Source organism: Lemur catta, chromosome 2 (assembly GCF_020740605.2).
Source record: "Lemur catta isolate mLemCat1 chromosome 2, mLemCat1.pri, whole genome shotgun sequence".
NCBI lineage: Eukaryota > Metazoa > Chordata > Mammalia > Primates > Lemuridae > Lemur > Lemur catta.
In genome coordinates this window covers 105,518,565-105,539,008 of record NC_059129.1, presented here as the reverse complement: position 1 = coordinate 105,539,008, position 20,444 = coordinate 105,518,565, and the positions used below count along the sequence as shown (strand labels likewise).

At 41.4% G+C, this 20,444-nt stretch overlaps 1 protein-coding gene across 2 annotated transcripts; it reads right to left on the bottom strand.

Moving 5' to 3' along the window:
* Positions 1-951: 951 nt before the first annotated feature.
* MARCKS (myristoylated alanine rich protein kinase C substrate) lies at positions 952-5,427 on the bottom strand. 2 transcript variants are annotated; one of them, XM_045544210.1, is made up of 2 exons: positions 4,878-5,427; positions 952-3,079 (listed from the first exon to the last, which is right to left on the bottom strand). In XM_045544210.1, the coding sequence occupies exons 1-2, from the start codon at positions 4,977-4,979 to the stop codon at positions 2,153-2,155; spliced, it is 1,029 nt and encodes a 342-aa protein (XP_045400166.1). In that variant the 5' UTR covers positions 4,980-5,427; the 3' UTR covers positions 952-2,152. The 2 variants fall into 2 exon arrangements, with proteins under 2 accessions (XP_045400166.1, XP_045400167.1); XM_045544211.1 differs by lacking the exon at positions 4,878-5,427 and adding an exon at positions 3,255-3,614.
* Between the last annotated feature and the right edge of the window lie 15,017 nt (positions 5,428-20,444).

Here is a 20,444-nt window from a genome sequence, read left to right as displayed (position 1 = left end):
CATGAACTACTATTTTTGATCCATTATTCCAATTAAAAGCACACATCAAAAGTTAATTTATTTTCCTAATAAGTTTAAAATTTGGCATTCGGTTGTTACAAATGTGGTTCACTGATTTATTGTGAACCCTATACTGCACACTGCTCAAAAGCAGCAAAGCAAATGTGCATTAAATTTTGCACTTAGTCAAGAAATGGTATTTGATACATATCTTAAAATTCAGTTTAGGGTCCAGTGAAGAAAAAATATCCAGTTATAGGGTGGTAAAGAACTGAGGATTCTCTATCTTTTCTTTTGAGTAATAAAATACACACATTCATTAGAAAAAAAGAAGAAAAAAACTGCTTGCAACTATGCTAAAGGCCCATAAACTGAAGTCGTCCATTCAACACCATTACTTCATTACATAAACTTTTTTTTAAGATATAACACATAACCTATGCAATAATTTTGAAATTAGCGAAGTGCTAAGCAATTACAATGGCAGGTAATACACTATCAATTTTTGAAACACATCTGGTCACTTTTCATGACCCTCTGCAGTATGGATTCAATAGTCAATATAAAATTTAAGGTTTTGGACCTGCATGACAAGAAAATGGCTTTATGAAATTTTCTCATAAGATATTTAAATAGTCTTAGGTGCACACCAGTTTTGTCCTATATGATTTAATCTGACACACTATATAGCTACAATAAAAATAATTATTTTTAAATGAAATTTAAATGAAAACTAAATGCAGATAAATGATAACAGATTTGACATGGAATGTTATAAGATCTCCCTGTATGTAATCTGACACTACTGATTATGAATTTCGGAGCTTGAAAACTTCAGATTAAAAACCACAAGAAAATTTACTCTTGATGGCATGCAAGATCTTCCTAAAAATTAACCTAAGACCTATAAGTCTCAATATTATCAAAACATAAAGAAACACAACAAATTTGTACATTTTATTCACATTTATTTTTCGCTTTTAGTGTGCTCACAGAAAATTAGAACACCTTAAGCAGGAGTTTAATAGCAATTTTTGTAAGCAAAGTTACATTCCATCTCTAAGTCAAATTGGTCAAAGCTTCTCCAGTATTTACAAAACATGATAGACAAGATGCTACACAAAACCATTGCATCTGAAGATTTTTTTTCCTTTATTCTCAAAGACGACTGGAAAAGAAAGCATTGTCGGCTGTAATCAAAAACATACCACAGTATAAACAGTAACCATTCCACTTATCACAGCTTGGTTGAGTTTAAAATTTGTGTTTAAAAGGTCCAAGATGACTGCAGTTTTACAAAAATGGGCAGGGTGGAAAGTTGCAAACTTCATGTGCTTCTGGATATCAAGATTTGTTTTTATACAATAGTCACAGTTAAAAACACCCTGCTGGTAATACATAATTACACTTTATTAAGGTCATAAACCAGCAATAAACAATAAAGCCTATACAACTTGTAGTTCTACTTAATCACTGACTGGTACAGCTAACATGAGATAAGTGAAAAGTTCCTATGGTTTAAATGAACTCCTAAGACTATGATCTTTTCTTAAAATCTGGGTATTGGTGTTTTTTTTTTTCTTTCCTTCTTAATCAAGACTTGTAGTGTTGTAAACCTGCCTCACAAAATACATCGTAATAACTTTTCTTTAAAAAAAAAAGACTAAGCCTTTACACCATCATTTCTAGTGGCACATTCTCTTGGCAATGTTATGCACCACTTTGATTTCCCCATTGTGTCCCCTATCACTTCATCTGATATCCCTTTTTGACCCACCCATCTCCTTCATATATGGGCATGTCCATAGATTGACAAAGAAAGTTTACATTTTTGAATAAAGATGCAAAGTATGCAAAAAACATTAATACTGATGCAAAAAATAAAAAATAAAAGAGAAACAAGGCAGAGGAAGGTGTTTAAGCTCTCCTCGACCTGTTGGAATGGTGGTAACAGAATGATCTGAGATGGGATCTGTGCGGATGGGGGAAAAAAACCCAAAATTTGCTGTTTAAAGAAAAGTAAAATAAAAAAAGACATCTTTAAAATCAATCCCTGGTTGTAGACAAGTTCTCCAAAACCAGTACCTGGCACCACTCCAACAAACAAATGGGGGAGAAAAGTTCTTCGATTATCTCAAAAACTCTTGCTCTTTTACTCTGCCGCCTCCGCTGGGGGGGCTTCTGGACTGCACTCGGGCTGGGCCTCCTGTGAAGGGGCCGCGCAGGCTGACGAGGCGGCGGCGGCCGCGGGCTCCTCCGCGGGGGCGGCCTCCTGCTCTGGGGGCGCGTCGGGCCCGGCGGCGGCGGCGGCGGCGGAGGGGGCGGAGGGGGCCTCGCAGGCGGCGGCGCTGGCCCCGGCCTCCTCGGCCTTCTTCTCCTCGGCCTTGCTGGGCTCCTCGGCGGCCTTGGTCTCCTCGCTGGCGGGCGGCTTCTCCGGTGCGGCAGCGGCCTCCTCAGGCTTGGCCTCCTGCGGGTCGCCTCCCGCCGCGCCCTCCTCGCCCACCGCGGCCTCCTCGCCCGGAGCCGCCGCCGCCTGCTCCCCAGAGGCCGCGCCCCCCTCGGCGGCGGCCGCGGCGGCTCCGGCGGCGGCCTCGTCCTTGCCGCCCTCGGCGGAGGCGCCAGCTGCGCCCTCCGCCTCACCGCCTTCTCCCGCCTCCTTCTTGTTCTTCTTGAAGGAGAAGCCGCTCAGCTTGAAAGACTTCTTGAAGGAAAAGCGCTTCTTTTTTTTTTTCGGGGTCTCGTTGCTGGGTGAGGGCGTGGCCCCGTCCTCGGCCTTGGGCGAAGACGTCGAGGAGGCGGCCGAGGCGGCCTCCCCTTCCGCGGCCGTGGGCGAGCCAGGCTCGGCGGCCTCGCCCTCCGCCGGGGCCTCCTTCTCCGCGGCGCTGGCCCCGGCCTCGGGGGCGGCGGCGGCCGGCTCGTCTTTCTCGGCCGCAGTGGGCGACGCCGCCCCGCTCCCGGTGGCCGCGGGCTCCTCCTTGTCGGCGGCCGGGGCGCTGCCGTTGGCCTGCAGCTCCTCCTTGGCACCCGGCTCGGCGGCAGCAGGCGACGCGTCGCCGTTTACCTTCACGTGGCCATTCTCCTGCGGGGCAGAGAAAGCGGGAGCGTCACTGAAGCGGCCCGGGCGCCGCCATTCCCGCCCCCACCACGGGCCTGGAGGGACCAGCTGTCTCCTCGGAGCCCTCTGGCTACCGAGCCCCCGACCCTTGCCATCATGGGGAGGAGGGCGGAGACAGATGCCCAGGCAAGAGACTCACGAAAGAAATGGGGCAACGCCGTCTGGGGAGCTCTAAAAGCACCGCAGTAGCTCCGACCATCCGGCAAATGTCTTAAGGACGGAGTCCGAAAGGTGCAAAGCGAAGGTTAATCATTTCAGCCCTCGCCTTATGAGCTTTGGAAAAAATGGTGCCAAATAATACGCGACACACCAAACGCCCTTTGTAAGCAGGCACAGAGCCGGAGTTGGTGGTCAGCGCCTAGATTACACATCCCTCTTTTGCCCTAAACACTTAAAAACCTCTCCGAAATACCAAGAACTCCCCGGGGTATCACTGCACTCCAGCCAGAAGCGCCCGCGCTGCGCGTTCAGAGGCCCTGAGCCTGCCGCGGGCCTTGGGCCCGGCAGGGGGCGCTGCGCCTCCACCGCGCGGAGCTGGGCGCCGGCGGGCGCGGAGGGGCGGGGCCGGCGGGCCACCCCGCCCTGCCCAGCCGGGCCCTGCCCGCAGGCCGAGGCGCCCCCGAGCCGGATCGCTCAGCCCAGGAGTCCACAAACAAAGCTCAGGTGGCTTCCTGGCCTGCCGGTCCGGCTGAAACCAACAAGGCAGGGGGAAACCCATCATTTTTGAGGTCTCGCCTCTGCTTCCACGCCCACCTTCGCCCGTGATTCTACGAAGCCAGGGCGCGCCCCGGCGGCTCATTTTGCATTTTTAACGGGTTTAAAGCCTCTTGGCAGAGCTTCTTTCTCCAGTAGGTTAGAGAAGGCGAAGCGACACCATCTCTGCTCTAGGAAAAGAGGCGTGGTGGGTGCCCAGTGTTTGCGAAGCACCCACCCATGGCCGACCTCTCGCGCCCAGCCAGCCGTGGCTATCCGCCTGGGTCCGGCGCGCCGGGGCGGCCTCTGCGGGTGGTCTAGGCGCCACGCACACGATCAATCCCTACTGAAACGCACCAATTGCCTCTTTTTAACCATCTGGAGGGGTTCTTAAAAAACCCACCGAGGGTTCCCACCCCAGGGATACCATTTAAAAGTCAAATGGGTGTGTAATGCCACAAACAGCTACGAATAAAGATTTAGGGCAGTGGGAAAGCCCCATCGAAAGGTATCGAAATCCTTCTGTCCAGCTCCAGCCAGCCACCTTTCCAAGAACCCAGGGCACGCCGCCGCAGCATACAATAAGACAGCCCTTCCCTCTTCGCTTTTTTCCATCGCCATCCCCACTGCGCCCTCCTTTCCTTACCACCCCCCCCAATCACACCAGTTCAGCAATCTCGAAGGCGACCCAGTCTCGACAACAAACACAGGAGCCACGCAAACACCATTGTGCCCGCAAACACAAATGCAACCTGGCTGGGTGGGGGGGCACCCAGTTAGTCACGTTATGCCAATCTCCAAACCACGCCATTTTAGACGATTTATCACTCCTTTCCTCCCGTCTACTCAAGAATTCGCCAGTATTCTAGGGAACCACTACTTTGGGCTGGGGTGAAGACCACTCCTATGAAAAATTGACAATTTAGGCTATCCCTTTCCATTCAACTTCAGACTAAAATCCGGCCACGCTCCTCTCCACAAATGCGCCTCGGGAGCGTCCAGGAGGGAAATGGAAACGAGACTAAAGACAGACACCAAAGAAATGACCACAACCACAGGTAGTATTTACCTGCCCGTTCGCTTTGGAAGGCGACGAGGCCACAGCCGCCTCCCCCGGCCTCTCCGCGGCGGCTTCTCCCTTCGCTGCGGTCTTGGAGAACTGGGCACCCATGCTGGCTTCTTCAACAAAGAAACTCAACAGATCCAAGAGGGGAAACAAAGAGCCTCGGGTTGGTGTAACGACGGGGCGAGCAGCAGCGGCGGCAACAGCGGCAGCGGCACACACACCGGAGGGGGGGGTGGGGGTGGTGAAGAGGACAGAACAGAACCGATTAAATATACTCCGGATAAAAAAATTTTAGTCGAAGAGATCAAAAAGCAGCAGCACAGGAGGGAGGGAAAAAGGGTGGAAAAGTCGAGCACGAAAAAGGAGCCCAAGTGTAGTTTAAAAAAAAAAAGAAGTAATAAAAAAATCCCAGATTTGTAGCCGCACTGTAGACAAGAGGAAAATGGAGAAATCTCCCTGGTTGCTAATAAGATGCGGGGTCCAACGCCCAAGTGCACAGATGAATGGGCTCGCGGGCGCTGACGCGGCCCCCGCGCGGGCCGGCCAATCCGCGCGCCGCGCACAAAGCAGGGGGCGGGGCCTGCGCGCCCGGCGAACAATGGAGCCGCGCTTTGCAAACGGTTTGAAAATCAGCTTCAGCCCGAGAATTAATGTCCTCCAAATAAATAAATCAATTAAAAAATACATGGTTCTCGCCTCCCTCTGCTTGAAAATAATAATGCATGCCTTGATTGGCTTGCTTTGTTTGGAAGCAATTAACGCGGGAGGGGGGTACTTGTGGATGGGGGCGGAGAAAGCGTTAACTTGACTCGCGTTGACTCTTGTCGGTCTATATCCGTGTCTGTCTCTCTCCACTCTCTTCCCTCCCCCATCTTTCCCGTGTGTTTACGTGTGTGTGTATGCGAGTGTTAAAGACAATGGTTGGGATTTGTGTGTTTGCAGCATGTTTTATTTCTCCTTGTTCCACATTGGTTTCACAGATACTGCGCAGGATCTGTTTTTTTAGCTGCTGCAATGGTTAAATCGTCCCAAATTGAAAGGCATTTAAACCACGAAGATCGAATTTCATCAAACGAGATCGCGAGTTAGAATTAGGTCTGTAGGCCAGATGTGGAAAATGCAAAAGCGGCAAACAGCCGAAGCCACACTCTCTTCCCTCTCCCACACTGGCATGAAATAAAATATTTTGAGATTGGCCTTTGGCATTGATCAGATTCCCCCTCTCTGGCTATTCCCAATTAGCGATTTTTTTTTTCACAATGCAAAGCGAAGGTCATTTACAATAGATCGAAACTGCATTTTATCACTGTTTGAAATGACATAATTAATTTTCCTCCATGGTGAAATGAGACACAGCCTCGAGTGTACGAATCCATATTTGCAGTTGGGATGCTATTTGCGTCAATATGGATCGTTTATCAGCCTACTGCCAGAATCGAATGGACTCTTTCTTTCTGAACGTGTGGGTGTGTGAGTGCGCACACAAGCAAATGGGCTCCTGGAAGGAAGGGAGGCAGTAGCGATGAAATTCTAAACAACCGGATTACAGTTCTAAGGAGAAATTATCTTCGTGTTTAGAGATAGCAAGAACGCTATCCCTGAACGCTCCAAGTCTAACTTGGGTTAGAAGAAAAGCTTCTATAATGGTACACAGGATACCTCCATCTGCCACTGCACTTCTTGCCACCGAAGTACCAGACACTATTTGTGTGTGAGAGACAAGGCATTGATTTAAAGTATATGGGGGGAAAATCAAGGATACAGGCTAATAAGCATACCACTACCACCCACATTTTTGTTCCCAAAGTTTTCACTCGTGGCAAAATCAGACCACCTTTTCTCTGTTACATTTAGCGATCCTGCAATGAATAATCTTTTGCTCATGAAGATGAGAAGCAGTCGAGGGAATGGTTCATTTCTCCTGGTGCTGGCTCTGAATTCTCAAACAGTTTTATTTTCTGCTCATTGTAGGGAAATAGGTCACACTCTGAGTGAAAAAGACGGTTGGTTCAAGCCAATAACTCTTTGTTCAAGCGTTACTTTGAAAATCACCAAGCTGGAGATCGCTACGCGAAGCTTCGTTTTCTCACTGTCCTGTTCCTTCAGATGCATTATTCAATCACGAAGTCATATTCCCCAGAGCTGATGTAAAGACGTTTCCGTAGAAGTACATCTTGCCAACAAACGTGTCATTACCCTTAAGGGAGCCCGCTAGCCTGGGCCAAGACCCCAGCCGCCAGGATGGACGCGAATCCCTTGTATGAGTAGAGTTCCAACTTGATCCAACACCACCATCCAGGCGATTCCCAAAGGTTCATTTAAGGCTGTTGATTTCCCCCCACCCCCAAAGTGAATCATGCCCCTTCCTCTGCATCCCCCTCCTATTTTAAATTGGGGTGATTGCTAGCTCGTTTTCGGATTTTCTCCCAGACGCGTCCTTAGCCCTCCATTTGGGGGTTGCTTTATTGCTCCTTTGTTACCAGGCTGCTGTGCTGCTTTCCCCCCTTTTCTTTCTCAAATGCCTATTTGCCTGGTATCGGCTCGTCTCCCTGGCAACGGCCGGGGAAGATTCGGAGCCCCGGGAGGGGGGAGAAAGAAGAGGCGGAGCCAGCGCTGGGAAGGGGGCCGCAGGCGGTGGAGGAGACGGGAGGTGGCGGGGCGGTGGAGGGGAAAGAGGGGCCAAGTGAGAGACTGGGAGACAGACTGCGCAGCAGATGGCCGCGCGAGGGGGCGGGGCGGGGCGGGGCTGGGGGGGCCGAGCGCCGGGCGCCGGGGAGCCAATCAAGTCCCGCGGCAGCTCCGGGGCCAGGAGACAAGTGTAAACACATAGATTCACTCCCCACGAGCGATCCTTAGTTTACCGTGGAGGAGATGATTTCCTTTCCATAAGAAAGCGCATGTGTAGGGTAGTAGGAAAGCCGACGGTCCCCAGCAACTGGCAGGCGGAGGAGGTTTGGGGACACTGCTGGGGGGCGCTGAGAGCTGGCCTCCCTCTCCCCACCTCCCCCAGCGTCCAGGGTCGGACCCACCTAGGGATTTCTTGCACAAGTGGGGAAGGGCGTGAAGGCGGAGGATGAATGAGGAAGGCAGGGCTGGGAAATGGAAAGACGTCGTTCTTTTTCAGAAACTGCATAATGGCAGGGAAGGAACGACAACAACAATGTGGAACTGGTACCGAGTTGTACAAGTATAAAGTTCCTCAGGAGTTTGGTGTTCTCTCACACGCAGAGCTAAAGGTTTCAGGTAAAGCGCCAAAGATGTTTATATAAATACGATTAAAAAACCCAAGAAGTCACAGTGAAGATGTGTAAAACTGGTGTCTGTAACCAACTCACCAGGAAGGAACAGGCATTTATTCTTTACTTATATTCCCTTTTCACCCTGCCCTAGCATATTTGTAAGATAATGCTAATTTGCATATGGTTTTTTTTTCTACAAAAAGAACAGGAGACCTCAGTTATTTTTCTGTAAAATGTTAGCACTGGTAAGAATTTTAGAGACCATTCCACAAAACCTTGAGGGCATTCGGTGTGCCAAACACTCTGATGTAGGCCTTGTTCTCCTATCATTGAACAAAACAAACTCAGTCTCTGACCTCACAACTTAGTATAATAGATCATCCAGTTAAGGTGAACTGGAGAATCTGGCTTCACCTTCTCACTTACCAGATGAAGAAATAAGTCCAGGAGTGTTGCCAGATTTCTCCGATGGTAGAACCAGGACTAGATCTCACTCCGTTGGTGATTCCAAGTCCTGGCTTCTGCCACCACTGCACAGTGCTGCCTGGCCTTCCCTGAACAGTGCAGATTCACTCAGTAGGTCAGCCGTTCATTTCTAAAGTATTTATTAAGCTCCTGCTAAGTGCCAGGAAGGGGGATTAGACATCAGCTTACACCAGATACAAATAGGGGCACAGTTTCTCCTCACATACAGCTTACATTTATAATATTATTTCTTAAAACTTCTTTAAATGTGAAGAAAGAGCAAAAACAAGATTAACTGTCCTTCAAAAACAAAAGATGAGGGCCCCTTTCTGGATTCCAAATTAAATATGCCTTTTTCATCTGGAAGCATTCATGCAGCATTCATGAAGTCATGACATACGGGAATCCCATTGTCCTGGTAGCGTTGTGCTCCATCCTTCATCTTAGATTTTATGTTACCTGAACTTTAATTCCCCAGAAATCGATTAGCTTGCAATGTAGTGGGGAGCAAAACAGACACAGCCCCTCATTCATTCAACAGCCATTTATTGAACTCCTATCATGTGTTAGGCATTTGGGATACATCAATGAACAAAGAAATCTTTACGGAGCAAAGATTCTAGAGTGGGGAGAAAAACACAAGTTAATAAATATAAGTAAGCAAATTATATAGAATGTTAGATGATGGTCCCAAGCATTTCAGATAAGTAATACTCATCCTGTACAACGTTTTTTTGGTTTGTGGTCTGCTTCTTGGATGGAAGATATTACAGCAAGTTTGATCTGTAAATTAATTCAGTGGAAAGGAAAATGTAGATAGAGGAGGAAAAGGAGTAAAAAATGGAAAGAGGTTCTTGAGAAGGCAGGCGGGGATAGGGATATGGGGAACATGCTGAGAAACTGGCTTTTGAAAGACATCCTGCTCCTTTTCTGTAAGGGGAAAGAAAGAGGTGGCTACAGATTTGCTGGTGGGAAGATGAAAGAATTCCCCTCTGATGGTTTCTATTTGCCCTTGAAATCATCAGCTAAGAATGAGGAAGAAAAGGGAAGGTTGGAGTTTGATTTTATTGTAGAAGGTATGGAATAATGATTGGGAGGTACAGGATTGAGACTTTGGGGCATGGTAAGACTTTAGAGCAATAATGAGTTCTCCTTTGAGGTTGATAAATCCCAAGGATGCTTCATTCGTATATCAAAGTTTCTTTCTGATGTAAATTTTAAACTTAATTCTAGTATCCATTATAATCCTCTTTAAATTCACCAGCCATTTACTCTTAATCTATACCCAACTTGTATCATATCTATACAGTCAATATCTCCACAACAATAAGATATAGATTAAAATGGCACTGCTGTTATAAAGCTTAATCCTCTGTGATTTCATACAGATATGTATAAAGAGAAGGAGGAACGGAAGAGAACCTACTGTGTGCCAAGTACTGCATTGTGTGAGTCAGCTAGGCTTGTGTTTCACCTTTACCACACCCCCTGAACTTGTATCATTTTCTCATTTTATAGATTTAGAAATTGATGTTCAGCCACATTTGGAAAATAAAATTCTACTATGCGTTAGCCATTGTCCATTGGGGGCTATCTGGCTTCTAGGAATCTAGTAAGAGCTCAAATGTTTGTAATAAGCACAGAACCTTATATGTCATAGGAACTTTATTAATTTTTAAAATTAGCACCAAAACTGTAAACTTCTTTAACTTTAGACTTTGTTTTGGTGTTCTTTATTAACTATCCAGTAGCACTCAAATAGAAATATGCCTTCCTAATTAGGAAACATCTGAGTCACTGCTTATCTGATCTGAACAATCAAGGACTAACACATCTACAATAGAAGTGAAGTTTCTGGAATCTTAGAGCCCCTCCAGATGCATAGGTGATCACTACAAAACCACTATAAATACGAGTATATTTTTAGTCACCTCTCTTCAGGCATACCAACTGAATTAGTAAGATTTCTTATATTTGAAAAGATATTCAAAGAGTAGGATACACCCAACAGTAAAGAAAGATAAAAAAAAAAAGGAAAAATTTTTAAAGAAAAAGTTTTCTGCAGAAATTCTCTATCAAAGCTTATTCATCATTGCATTTCTCAAAATTTGCAAGCTTTACTTTTTGGGGACAGGCTGAAAACTTTCCATATTAATTTTTGGAAGAACTGAAGGGGGTCATGGGGATAATTCCCTTTCCAACTTTGTTCTCAGAGGTAAGAGCCAAGTAAATAAAGAAAAGCAATCAAAGTTTTCATTAAAAGATCAGGTGATCAGGTTCCTGGTCTTACAGAGTTACCTGGTCACTTTTCTCATTGTTCTTAACTGGTGGACCAGAAATGAGAGTAGAAAATTCACATGGAAAAAAGTTGAAAAAAGTTGAATCTTTAGTGTGATAGCGTAGGAACCACACAAAGGGTAATTTTTCATTGTTATTTTAGAGTGGTAAATAATTTCTGATATCACAAGGGAGATTAAATCCCTGGCTAAAATGAAGTATTTGAACTAATCTATGGTTCTAGAAATTAAAGTATAAAATTATATTAAACATTTATCTTTATCCCAAATGATAATGTAGCTTTTAGAAAAGATTTATTAACCCTTAGAAATCACTTGTTGCAATCAACAAATAGAAAGTTTCTATTAAGCTACTGCTAACCTAGACCCTCATTAAGGCCTCCTCCCCGCCACAGTTTGATAGACTTCTCAGTGCCTTCAGCACTCTTAGGTCTTGTGATGGGCTGACTGACTGGGAAGGACACTGACATTTATTTGTTCAGGAGAGATTAAGTACCTGCTTTATTTCAGGCACTGGGCTATAGTGATTTTCCTATGTGACTTCATTGAATTCCTATAGTAATCTAACAAGGTAGAAACTATTACTACGATTTTCTTTGTAAATCAAGCTCCTGAGGGGTTACATAACATGCTCAAGTTTATGCTGCTTGTAAGTGGTCTGGGCTGGGTTCTCAATCCAGCTCTTGGTGACTCCAAAGCTGTGGCACAGTTTGTCTGGCTATATCATGCTGCCTTAGAGAAAGTAAGAATTTTATGGAATGTTTCTAGTTCTCATGGAGATTATAAAAATGTCCAAGAGACACTAAAAATTGTAAAAGATTATAAACTTAATTATGTCTTATAAGAGAAGTATTTAGGGCCATATCTATAAAATGGGAATTAATATTCAAAGAAATACATACACATACACATATACATAGAATCTGACAGGTCCAATTCTTTTATTTTATTTTATTTTATTTTATTTTATTTTATTTTATTTTATTTTAATTTTTTTTTAAGACAGAATCTCGCTTTGTTGCTTGGGCTAGAGTGAGTGCCGTGGTGTCAGCCTAGCTCACAGCAACCTCAAATCCTGGGCTTAAGGGATCCTACTGCCTCAGCCTCCCAAGTAGCTGGGACTACAGGCATGCACCACCATGCCCGGCTAATTTTTGCTATATATATTTTAGTTGGCCAGATAATTTCTTTCTATTTTTTTTTAGTAGAGACAGGGTCTTGCTCTTGCTCAGGCTGGTCTCGAACTCCTGACCTTGAGCAATCCACCCGCCTCGGCCTCCCAGAGTGCTAGGATTACAGGCATGAACCACCGTGCCCGGCCAAGGTCCAATTCTTGAATCTGGAAACATCCTTAGTAACTTTATCCAGAATATACTCATCACAAATCATATTTTTGCATAATTGAATAGAAACCTGAATGGTCAAACTGTACCAAGGACTTACTTCTACCTTTCCTGGGGTAAAAGTGTGAATATTGCTTAAGGCAGAGTGATGCTATTTGGAATGTAGGTAAAATAGGATGTAGACCTAGGGAGAGGATGTTATAGTTGGGAAGGAAATCCAGGTTTTAGATGTGGTTGGGAGGTGAGACCAGAGATGAGAAGGTACAGCTCTTCACAGTGCCACTGTGAGAAGACTGCAAGGATTCCTGGGACCAAGGGGACTCACAGCTGAGAATGTAGGGGATGATGAATAAGGGGTATTCTTCCATTAAGGCTATGATTGGAATCTGATTTACATTTTGGTTGTAGGTGTAAATGCTTGACAGTTTTAAAATTTAAAGCACTTTTGCATGTAATATTTCATTTAATACCTACAGTAAATTCCAGACATCAATTAGGTTAATTCTCAGTTACAAAGGAGTTAACTAATTTGCTCAAAATCCTAACTATAGCTACCGAGACCAGCCAGTATCTTGTGATCTGCTTGGATAGACAGGGAATTTCTCACTGCCTCATCCTGCTGTCTTTGCCTCTTGTGTACCATGTCTTCCATTTCCACTCCTCTCCAGTATTTTTTTCTTTTAAGGGAGAGAGTCTCACTGTGTCGCCCAGGCTGGAGTGCAGTGGCTATTCACAGGTGTGATCAGAGTGCATTACAATCTCGAACTCCTAGGCTCAAGCGATCTTCCTGCTTTAGCCTCCCAAGTAGATGGGACTAGAGGCACATGCCACCATGCTCAGCTCCTCTCCAGTATTTCAGAAAAAGATATTTATGGCAAATTTCTAGTAGATTTTTAGTTTTGTTCTCATAGATTCAAATACTGCTTCTCTGCCAATGACACGAAAACCAAAATTTCTTGTCCTAACCACTAGCCCAAATTCCAGATCTGTATTTTCAGCTGTTTTCTTACTGATCTGGGCATTGCTGCTTGTTTATTTCTCAGAATTTCCTTAGACTCAGGTTATCATTTCCCCATCCAAACCAGCATCACCTTTGAAATGATTTCTTCAGCTTTCTTGGAGCTATTTTTGACTCATTCCACTTCCTCATTTTTTAGGCTAAGAGCAGAACGAAATATAAGGCCTCCTTAGGATACAGTATGGCTAAACACTCTACTATTAAAATTAAAAACTAAAACAAAGTAAAAACTAAAAAAAGCAAACTAACTAACTAAAACAAACCTTAACGCTTTTGCCCATTTGGTCAGTCTATAAACCTTTCTATCCATTTCAATCTTCTTGTTTTCACACCTTGGGCACATGTTCCCTTAGGTTACCTTTTCCCTCTTTAAAATTGCCACGGATTAGACTTTATCAAATATAAAAATAATTGAGTAGCAAGGAGAGGACTGAAATTCTCATTGTATAATTTGTTACCCCTCAGAAAAATCCCATGGATCCTCGTTGTCAATTTGTGTTGATTTTTTTTTTTTTTCTCCTTTCAAACATCTCTGGTATTTTCTCCCTTCCTAGGGCTAAAACTGAAGTCAAAGTTCTTGATACTTTTCTGCCTGAATTCCGTCCCAGGTCATCTCTCCCCTATCCAGGGCATTCTACGCTGCCACAAATATCTCCCCTGTCACTCTCGTGATCAAAAATGGACTTTCAGCTGCCTAAGATCTAACCCTCCTTGCCTGACTCCCAAGGCTCTTTATAATCGTCCCTGTGATCTCCAGGCAGAAGACCAGTTTGGATCACTGAGTGATGATTTATTGAACTCTTCCCTATAATTGTTTTAAGTTGCCTCCTGGTAAAGAACTGGTAATTACAAGTTTGTGATATAGATCCATTAAATATACTTTAATAGAGAAGAGATTGAAGAACTTCTTCAAGATATTTCATAACTTAAAACAATTTAGGAAGCCAGTTTTCCACGAGTGTTTCTCCTTCTCTCCTTTCTTCTCTGAAAAAGGAGCAGATTTCAGGGAGGTTGTGGGCCAATCTCCCTATTTGTGGAGGAGAGAGCCCCGACTTTGAACTACTTGTGGTCTTGTTACAGTCTTTAATGTTTGTCTGACTCAACCACACAGCAGTTGCATCAGTAGGGGCAAAATGCCCCCCAGGAGACAATGGCAATTGGTAAATATTAGACATTTCCTCCAGATTATGTAGATAACACCAGTTTTCCTTCTTGATGAGACTATTTTTTCATGTCCTTAATACTTCATTTTCTCACTGTAACACTCAATTTTCTTAGCTGGGGTCTCCAGCCCTTTTTTCCACTGTGGCTTTAAATGCCCTGGATATTTAGAGTGAGTTTAAGCTATAAAATGGCCATTAATTGAATAAAACAGGTAGTAATTTTCCCTGCATCTAAGTTTATATTCTTTTCATCAAATGGCCAAAAAAATAAAAAAAAAACCCTATAACTTTTCATTTACTAAATCAATATTATTTTAATTGTGATGTTTTGAGAACATGCAATAATAAACAGTAAAAAAAGGAATTTGATTTTCATTTTAACTTCTTTTCTACCAATACAATCAAAAAAATTATTCCATTTATGGGGGGAGAACTATAAAAATATTATTTGACACCATATAGGCAAATATTTAATTATAATGTTTGGGCCATATTTTTCATTTAATGCTTTATTAAGGACTTCTTAAGTCCTTAATGAGTCCCTCAGGACTATTTCATGAAACATACTAAAATGCAGTTTATGCCATTTTATGAAAATATATATATATAATTCTTTAACATAGTGTTATATCTGTACATCAACAGGGAAAGAATATGAAGTTGAGAATATTGATTTCCATTGTCATTGTATCAGAACTCATGGGAACAAGCAACTATCTCCTTTGAAATTATCATTTTATCAGAATACCTGTCAAACCAATGCTAATCTTCGAATCGATTTGGGGAACACTCTTCTTTGGGACTGCCCTCATAAGCCACATAAGAAACTGTCTCAATACTTTATAACTGTACTTTATGGTGATAACTTTTATTATTAGAGACTATATTACCCACTTTGATGACTCTTCAATAATACTAACACCTCCCAGATGTATTAAATATTTCAGCATTCAACTAGCTTTCAAAATATAATTTTATTCACTGTGTTTTTGGCTGTTTCTAAAATTAATACAGTACTTGTCTTTAGAGAATTTACCACTCTGGGGTGAAACAGCTGCAATGTAGAGGGACTACACTATTTGAGGACATGGGTTCAATTTCAGGTTCAAACACTTGGTAGCTATGTTGTGACCTTATGTAGTTGACTTATGTTCTCTAAGCCCAAGTTTTTTCCTTTGTAAAATGTGAATAAAAATTCCTATCTTAAAGAGTCCCTAAGATTTAATGAGATATCTAAAGGTAAAGTATTGTTTTTAGGTGTGCTTTGTAAGAAGTTTTCTGTTGGGATGTGAATGAAAACAGGCGATATAATGAATATTTTGAGGTAGCACATGTAGTAGCCCAGGATCCAGCACTTACTAGCTCCTCAGGAAACACTGGTTTTCCTTTACATCTTACCATCTTGGAATAAGGGAGGGTTGGTGAAAACCTCTGAATAGATTTGGAAGTGAAAGGAAAATTAAAAAAAAAAAATGTAACAGCAGAGTTCTTATAAAGTTAAGATTTGTAGTGAACCCATTTTTTGACTTCTCCCTTGGGCAGAATTCCCAGAGGAATTCTGAGAAGCTGACTAGGGATTACTGAAAGCCCTAGAAGGCCAGTAGTAGAATTGGGGATTCCAAATGAGTAGTCGTGTTTTTCTTCCAGTAAGCCAGCCTCTCTCCTGAGGGAGGTGGGGTTATAGTTCTTAATTAATGTCAATCTTAATTAACATTTAAACTTTACATGATTAAGTAAATGCTGTATCCCCACAGTTTGCTTTTCTTATAGCTATCTTTTCTTAATCTATTTTCCTCAAATATTGTACAAGCCAGAACTGTTTAATTTAAGTGGGTATTTTTACCTCCTCTCTTGGACATCTCATCTGTGGCTTACCTAGGAGAGGCAGCCCTGGCGTTTATTAGGGGTAAACAGCAATTCGAAAAATTACATTAGATTTTTTTAAAATCCCATAAGAATCCACATGGAGAAAATGAGCTTTCTTCATGTCCTCTCTCTGTCTCTCTTTTTTCTCTGAGTGCTAATTAAAAATCTTGTTAGCAGCAATCTGTTAATAATTTGTTTATGCCCTGGATTTCTCTGGGTAATATTTTGTTATACCTATGCAAATTTTATTTTTTCAGGCTTGCTTTTTCTCCAATTTTGAAAAAAAATCCTCAAAAAGAGTTAATTTATAACAATTATAATCCTCATAATGATTATCATCATCAATATTAAAAGATGTGAAACATGAATATACCATGAGGCAGGGCTCTGTAAGGAGTAACAGTTAAGAATTTTATCATCCTTAAGGTCTGAGCAAAAAAAAAAAAAGAATTTTGGAATCAAATAAATTTAGCTTTGAGTCAGGCTCTACTATTTTCTGACTTTGTAACTTGGGGCTAAGTATCTAATCTTCTTCATTTCAGAAATGGGGGTAATAGGAATATTGCCTTGCAGAAATGTTTTGAGATTTATCTTAAGGACCTGCATATAGGAAGTTCTCATTAAATGATAACAAATCTGACTCCGGCCCGTAGAGGGGAAAGGTTAGGGGTGGGAATACCAAATTGATTTGTGGGAGATCAACCATTCACACACAAATAAAAACTATGCCTTACAGCAACTTCACAACTTCCAAAGCATTTTAAAATTCATCATTTTACTTAATCTTTATGACAAATGGGAGGTATCATTTCAACGATGATATATTAATAGATACCACGGCCGGGAAAGGCGAAGCGATTTTTCTCTAGATCACACTGTAAATGAGTAGCAGAAAGTGATCTAGAATGCCTGATAACTGGATTTACAAGCGCCCTGGATGGCCTTAGAACTGCATAGATCAGACATCAACTCCTGGGTTCTCATTACCCAGACCAGCATCACGTGATCACGTGGCTCAAGGTGGATGTCTAGCCCATAGCGTGGCTGCGCTGCCTTATCTTTTTTTTTTTTTTTTGTCTCACTCTGTTGACTGGGCTAGAGTGCCGTGGTGTCAGCCTACCTCAAGGCAACCTCAAACTCCTGGGCTCAAGTGATCCTCCTGCCTCAGCCTCCCCAGTCAGTAGCCTTATCTCAACAATGGCCAGTCCTCTGGAGCCACTGCATCCTCTGAGAAAAATTACGGACTTTTAGATCACACGTATATTCACAGACAGCTTTAAAAGTTGACTTTGGTATATATTTAAAAGAGGCACAGAAAGATATTCTTATAAAAAATTTTTCAGTGCCTCTGAATTAGCTGAAACTTTATCAAAACTATAGTTATTTATACAAGTACAAAAAATTAAGGAAATGAGCGTGTAACAAAAGAAAGCTCTGGACTTTGTAACTCTGTGCTTTTTTATATTACCAACTAGTTGTGCATAAGGCGGGAATTACACTAAAATACTACTATACTTAGTTAACTCCTGTCTTTTACATTAAAAATTTTAATGAGAAAAACATACATTCTTGTTGAATTTTTTTTCAAATAAGAGAGGAAAATGTAAAGTAGCTAAAAAGAAAATTCCCTTTTACTATTCCTTTTTTGGAATTCTTCTACCCCCTGTTAATAAGTTGTGGTATATCTTTCCAGACTTTTTTCTATGCGCTTTCTTGTTTACACAGATATTTACAAGTGTCTTACAAATGGGATGAATGAAATTATTTAATATAGTCTATTCTACTTTCTGACTTCTCTTTTTGAACTTTATATCTTGAAGAATCCCCCTAGGAGTACATATTCATTCTTTTTAATTGCCATATAGTGTTTCATTGTTCATTTGGAAATGTTAAAATTTATTGTTATTCACTCCATTAATGAACATTTAGGTTGTTTTTAATTTTTCTCTTTTATATCATTAGTATTCACATATGTAATTGTCCACATGTATAAGTATTTTTGCAGGATGGATTGTTTAAGTAATGTTGTTTCACCAAAGGGCATAATATTTAACACATTGATGACTGTTGCCAAATTAACCCACGAAAATACTGTGGTTGTTTATAGTCAGATGAACAGTGATGAAAATGCCCTTTTCCTCATACCCTTTCTTATCAACACTGCATACTACCGATTGTTCAATTTTCTCTAATCTGATGGGAAATCACTGATAAGATTGTTGATTTCATATTCCTTGATCACTTTGTCTTTTTATTTTATTTGTTCTTCTTTTTTTACCTTACTATATTGTATTATCTTCTTATTATTGATTCAAAGGAACCTGTTCATCTTTACATATTATAGGAATTAATCCCTTTCTGTAATATGATGCAAATATTTCCTTCCAGTCTGTCATCTCTTTTATTTAGCATGGTTTATATGGTCTTTTACTGGGCAGAAAAGTTTAAAGTGTCATGTAGTTATATCTCTCAGTTGTTTCCTTACAGCTTCTGGGTTTTCTATCATGTTTAAGATGACTTTGCTGCCTGAAGAGTACATATATATTCTTGTGTTTTCTTCATGTTTTTATAATTTTTAATGGTTTCATTGTAATTCAATTGCAATTTATTTTGAAGTATAATGCGAGGCAGGGAATCTCACTTGATTTTTTTTCTGTTATGTTCTACCACATTGATTTGAAATGCTGCCATTAATACTAAAGTTCCTGTGAAAACATGGGTCTATTAGCGATTCTCTCTTCTGTTTTACTGAACTGTCTTTCTATTCTCACACCAATACATTTTTTCTTAATCACTCTAACTTTGTAATATATTTTGATATCTGGTAGGGAAAGTCATCCTTTTATTGTTCTCCTGTTTAAAAAGTCAGTATTCTGGCCAGGCTCAGTGGCTCATGCCTTTAATCCCAGCACTTTGAGAGGCTGGGGGAGAAGATGGCTTGAGGCCAGGAATTTGAGGTTCCAGTGAACTATGATCTTGCCACTGTACTCCAGCCTGGATGACAGAGAGAGACCCTGTGAAAGAAAGAAAGAAAGAAAGAGAGAGAAAGAAAGAAAAAGAAAGAAAGAAAAAGAAAGAAAGAAAAGTCAGTATTACTCATTTACTCTTCCAGATAAAATTTAGGATAAGACTTTCAATTCCAGAAACATTTTTTCTCTGAATATTTGATGTGGCCATACTGAATTGATAAATCAATTTGCATTAAATTAATATCTTTATAATATTGAGTTTACCCTTCAGGAACATCCAATGTCTCTGTATTCAGGTCTCTTTTACATTCTTAGGTACAATTTTAGTGTTGTCTTCATTATATAGTATGCAGATTATTCCCAGATAATTTATCATTTTATCTTTTTCCTATTTTTTTAAGGGAGTTACCTACATATGTGTCACAAATAGGAGGAAGTGACAGAAATAGTGATATTGCCTAAGGGCAATAACAGATAATAACAGAATTTAGATCATAAACCAAATCTTCTGACTAGTGCTCTTCCCACAATGAGGCAGATTCTTCTCCTACTGTCTTGTCACATGCTCTCCCTCTCTCTCTCTTTCTCTCAGTGTGGCTTCATGTTGAATATGGAGTCTAAACCAAGAAAATATAGCATAATCTCATAAATCTTGGAATCATAAGAAATTGGAACAATGAATTTATAAGCTTTATTTCTCAAATTCTATTCATATTCAAAATGAGTAATATTTATGTTAATGGAATTTGGGTGTTTTTTTTTTTTGAATTTTTGGATTTTATTTTTAACCTGATATTTCTTCACATAAGTGAAACTTCAACAAAATTTCTTAAATATTGACCTCGAACTTCATGTAAGAAATAAAGTTATAAAAGTTCATCATATTCATAAGTTTCCTATTTCATTAAAGATTTAAAAGCACAACTTCATTTTAACTAAGCTTAGCACTCGTCTTTTTTTGAAAAACTAATGGTAGTTTCAACAATTATCAGTACACTGTGACCGTATCATCAAGTATTTTGGATATTTGATGGAAAAATAAGTAAATTTCAATAAATTTTATTGTAAATAAAACCAAAGTTTTCTTAACAAAACTTAAGCTAAAGGCAGAAAATGTACAGATTCAGGCTTAATGGTGCATTCTAACAACCATTTCTACAGGTGGCTTGTCAGGAGGAAGCCTGATGCATTTTGTCTCTTGAATATGCAA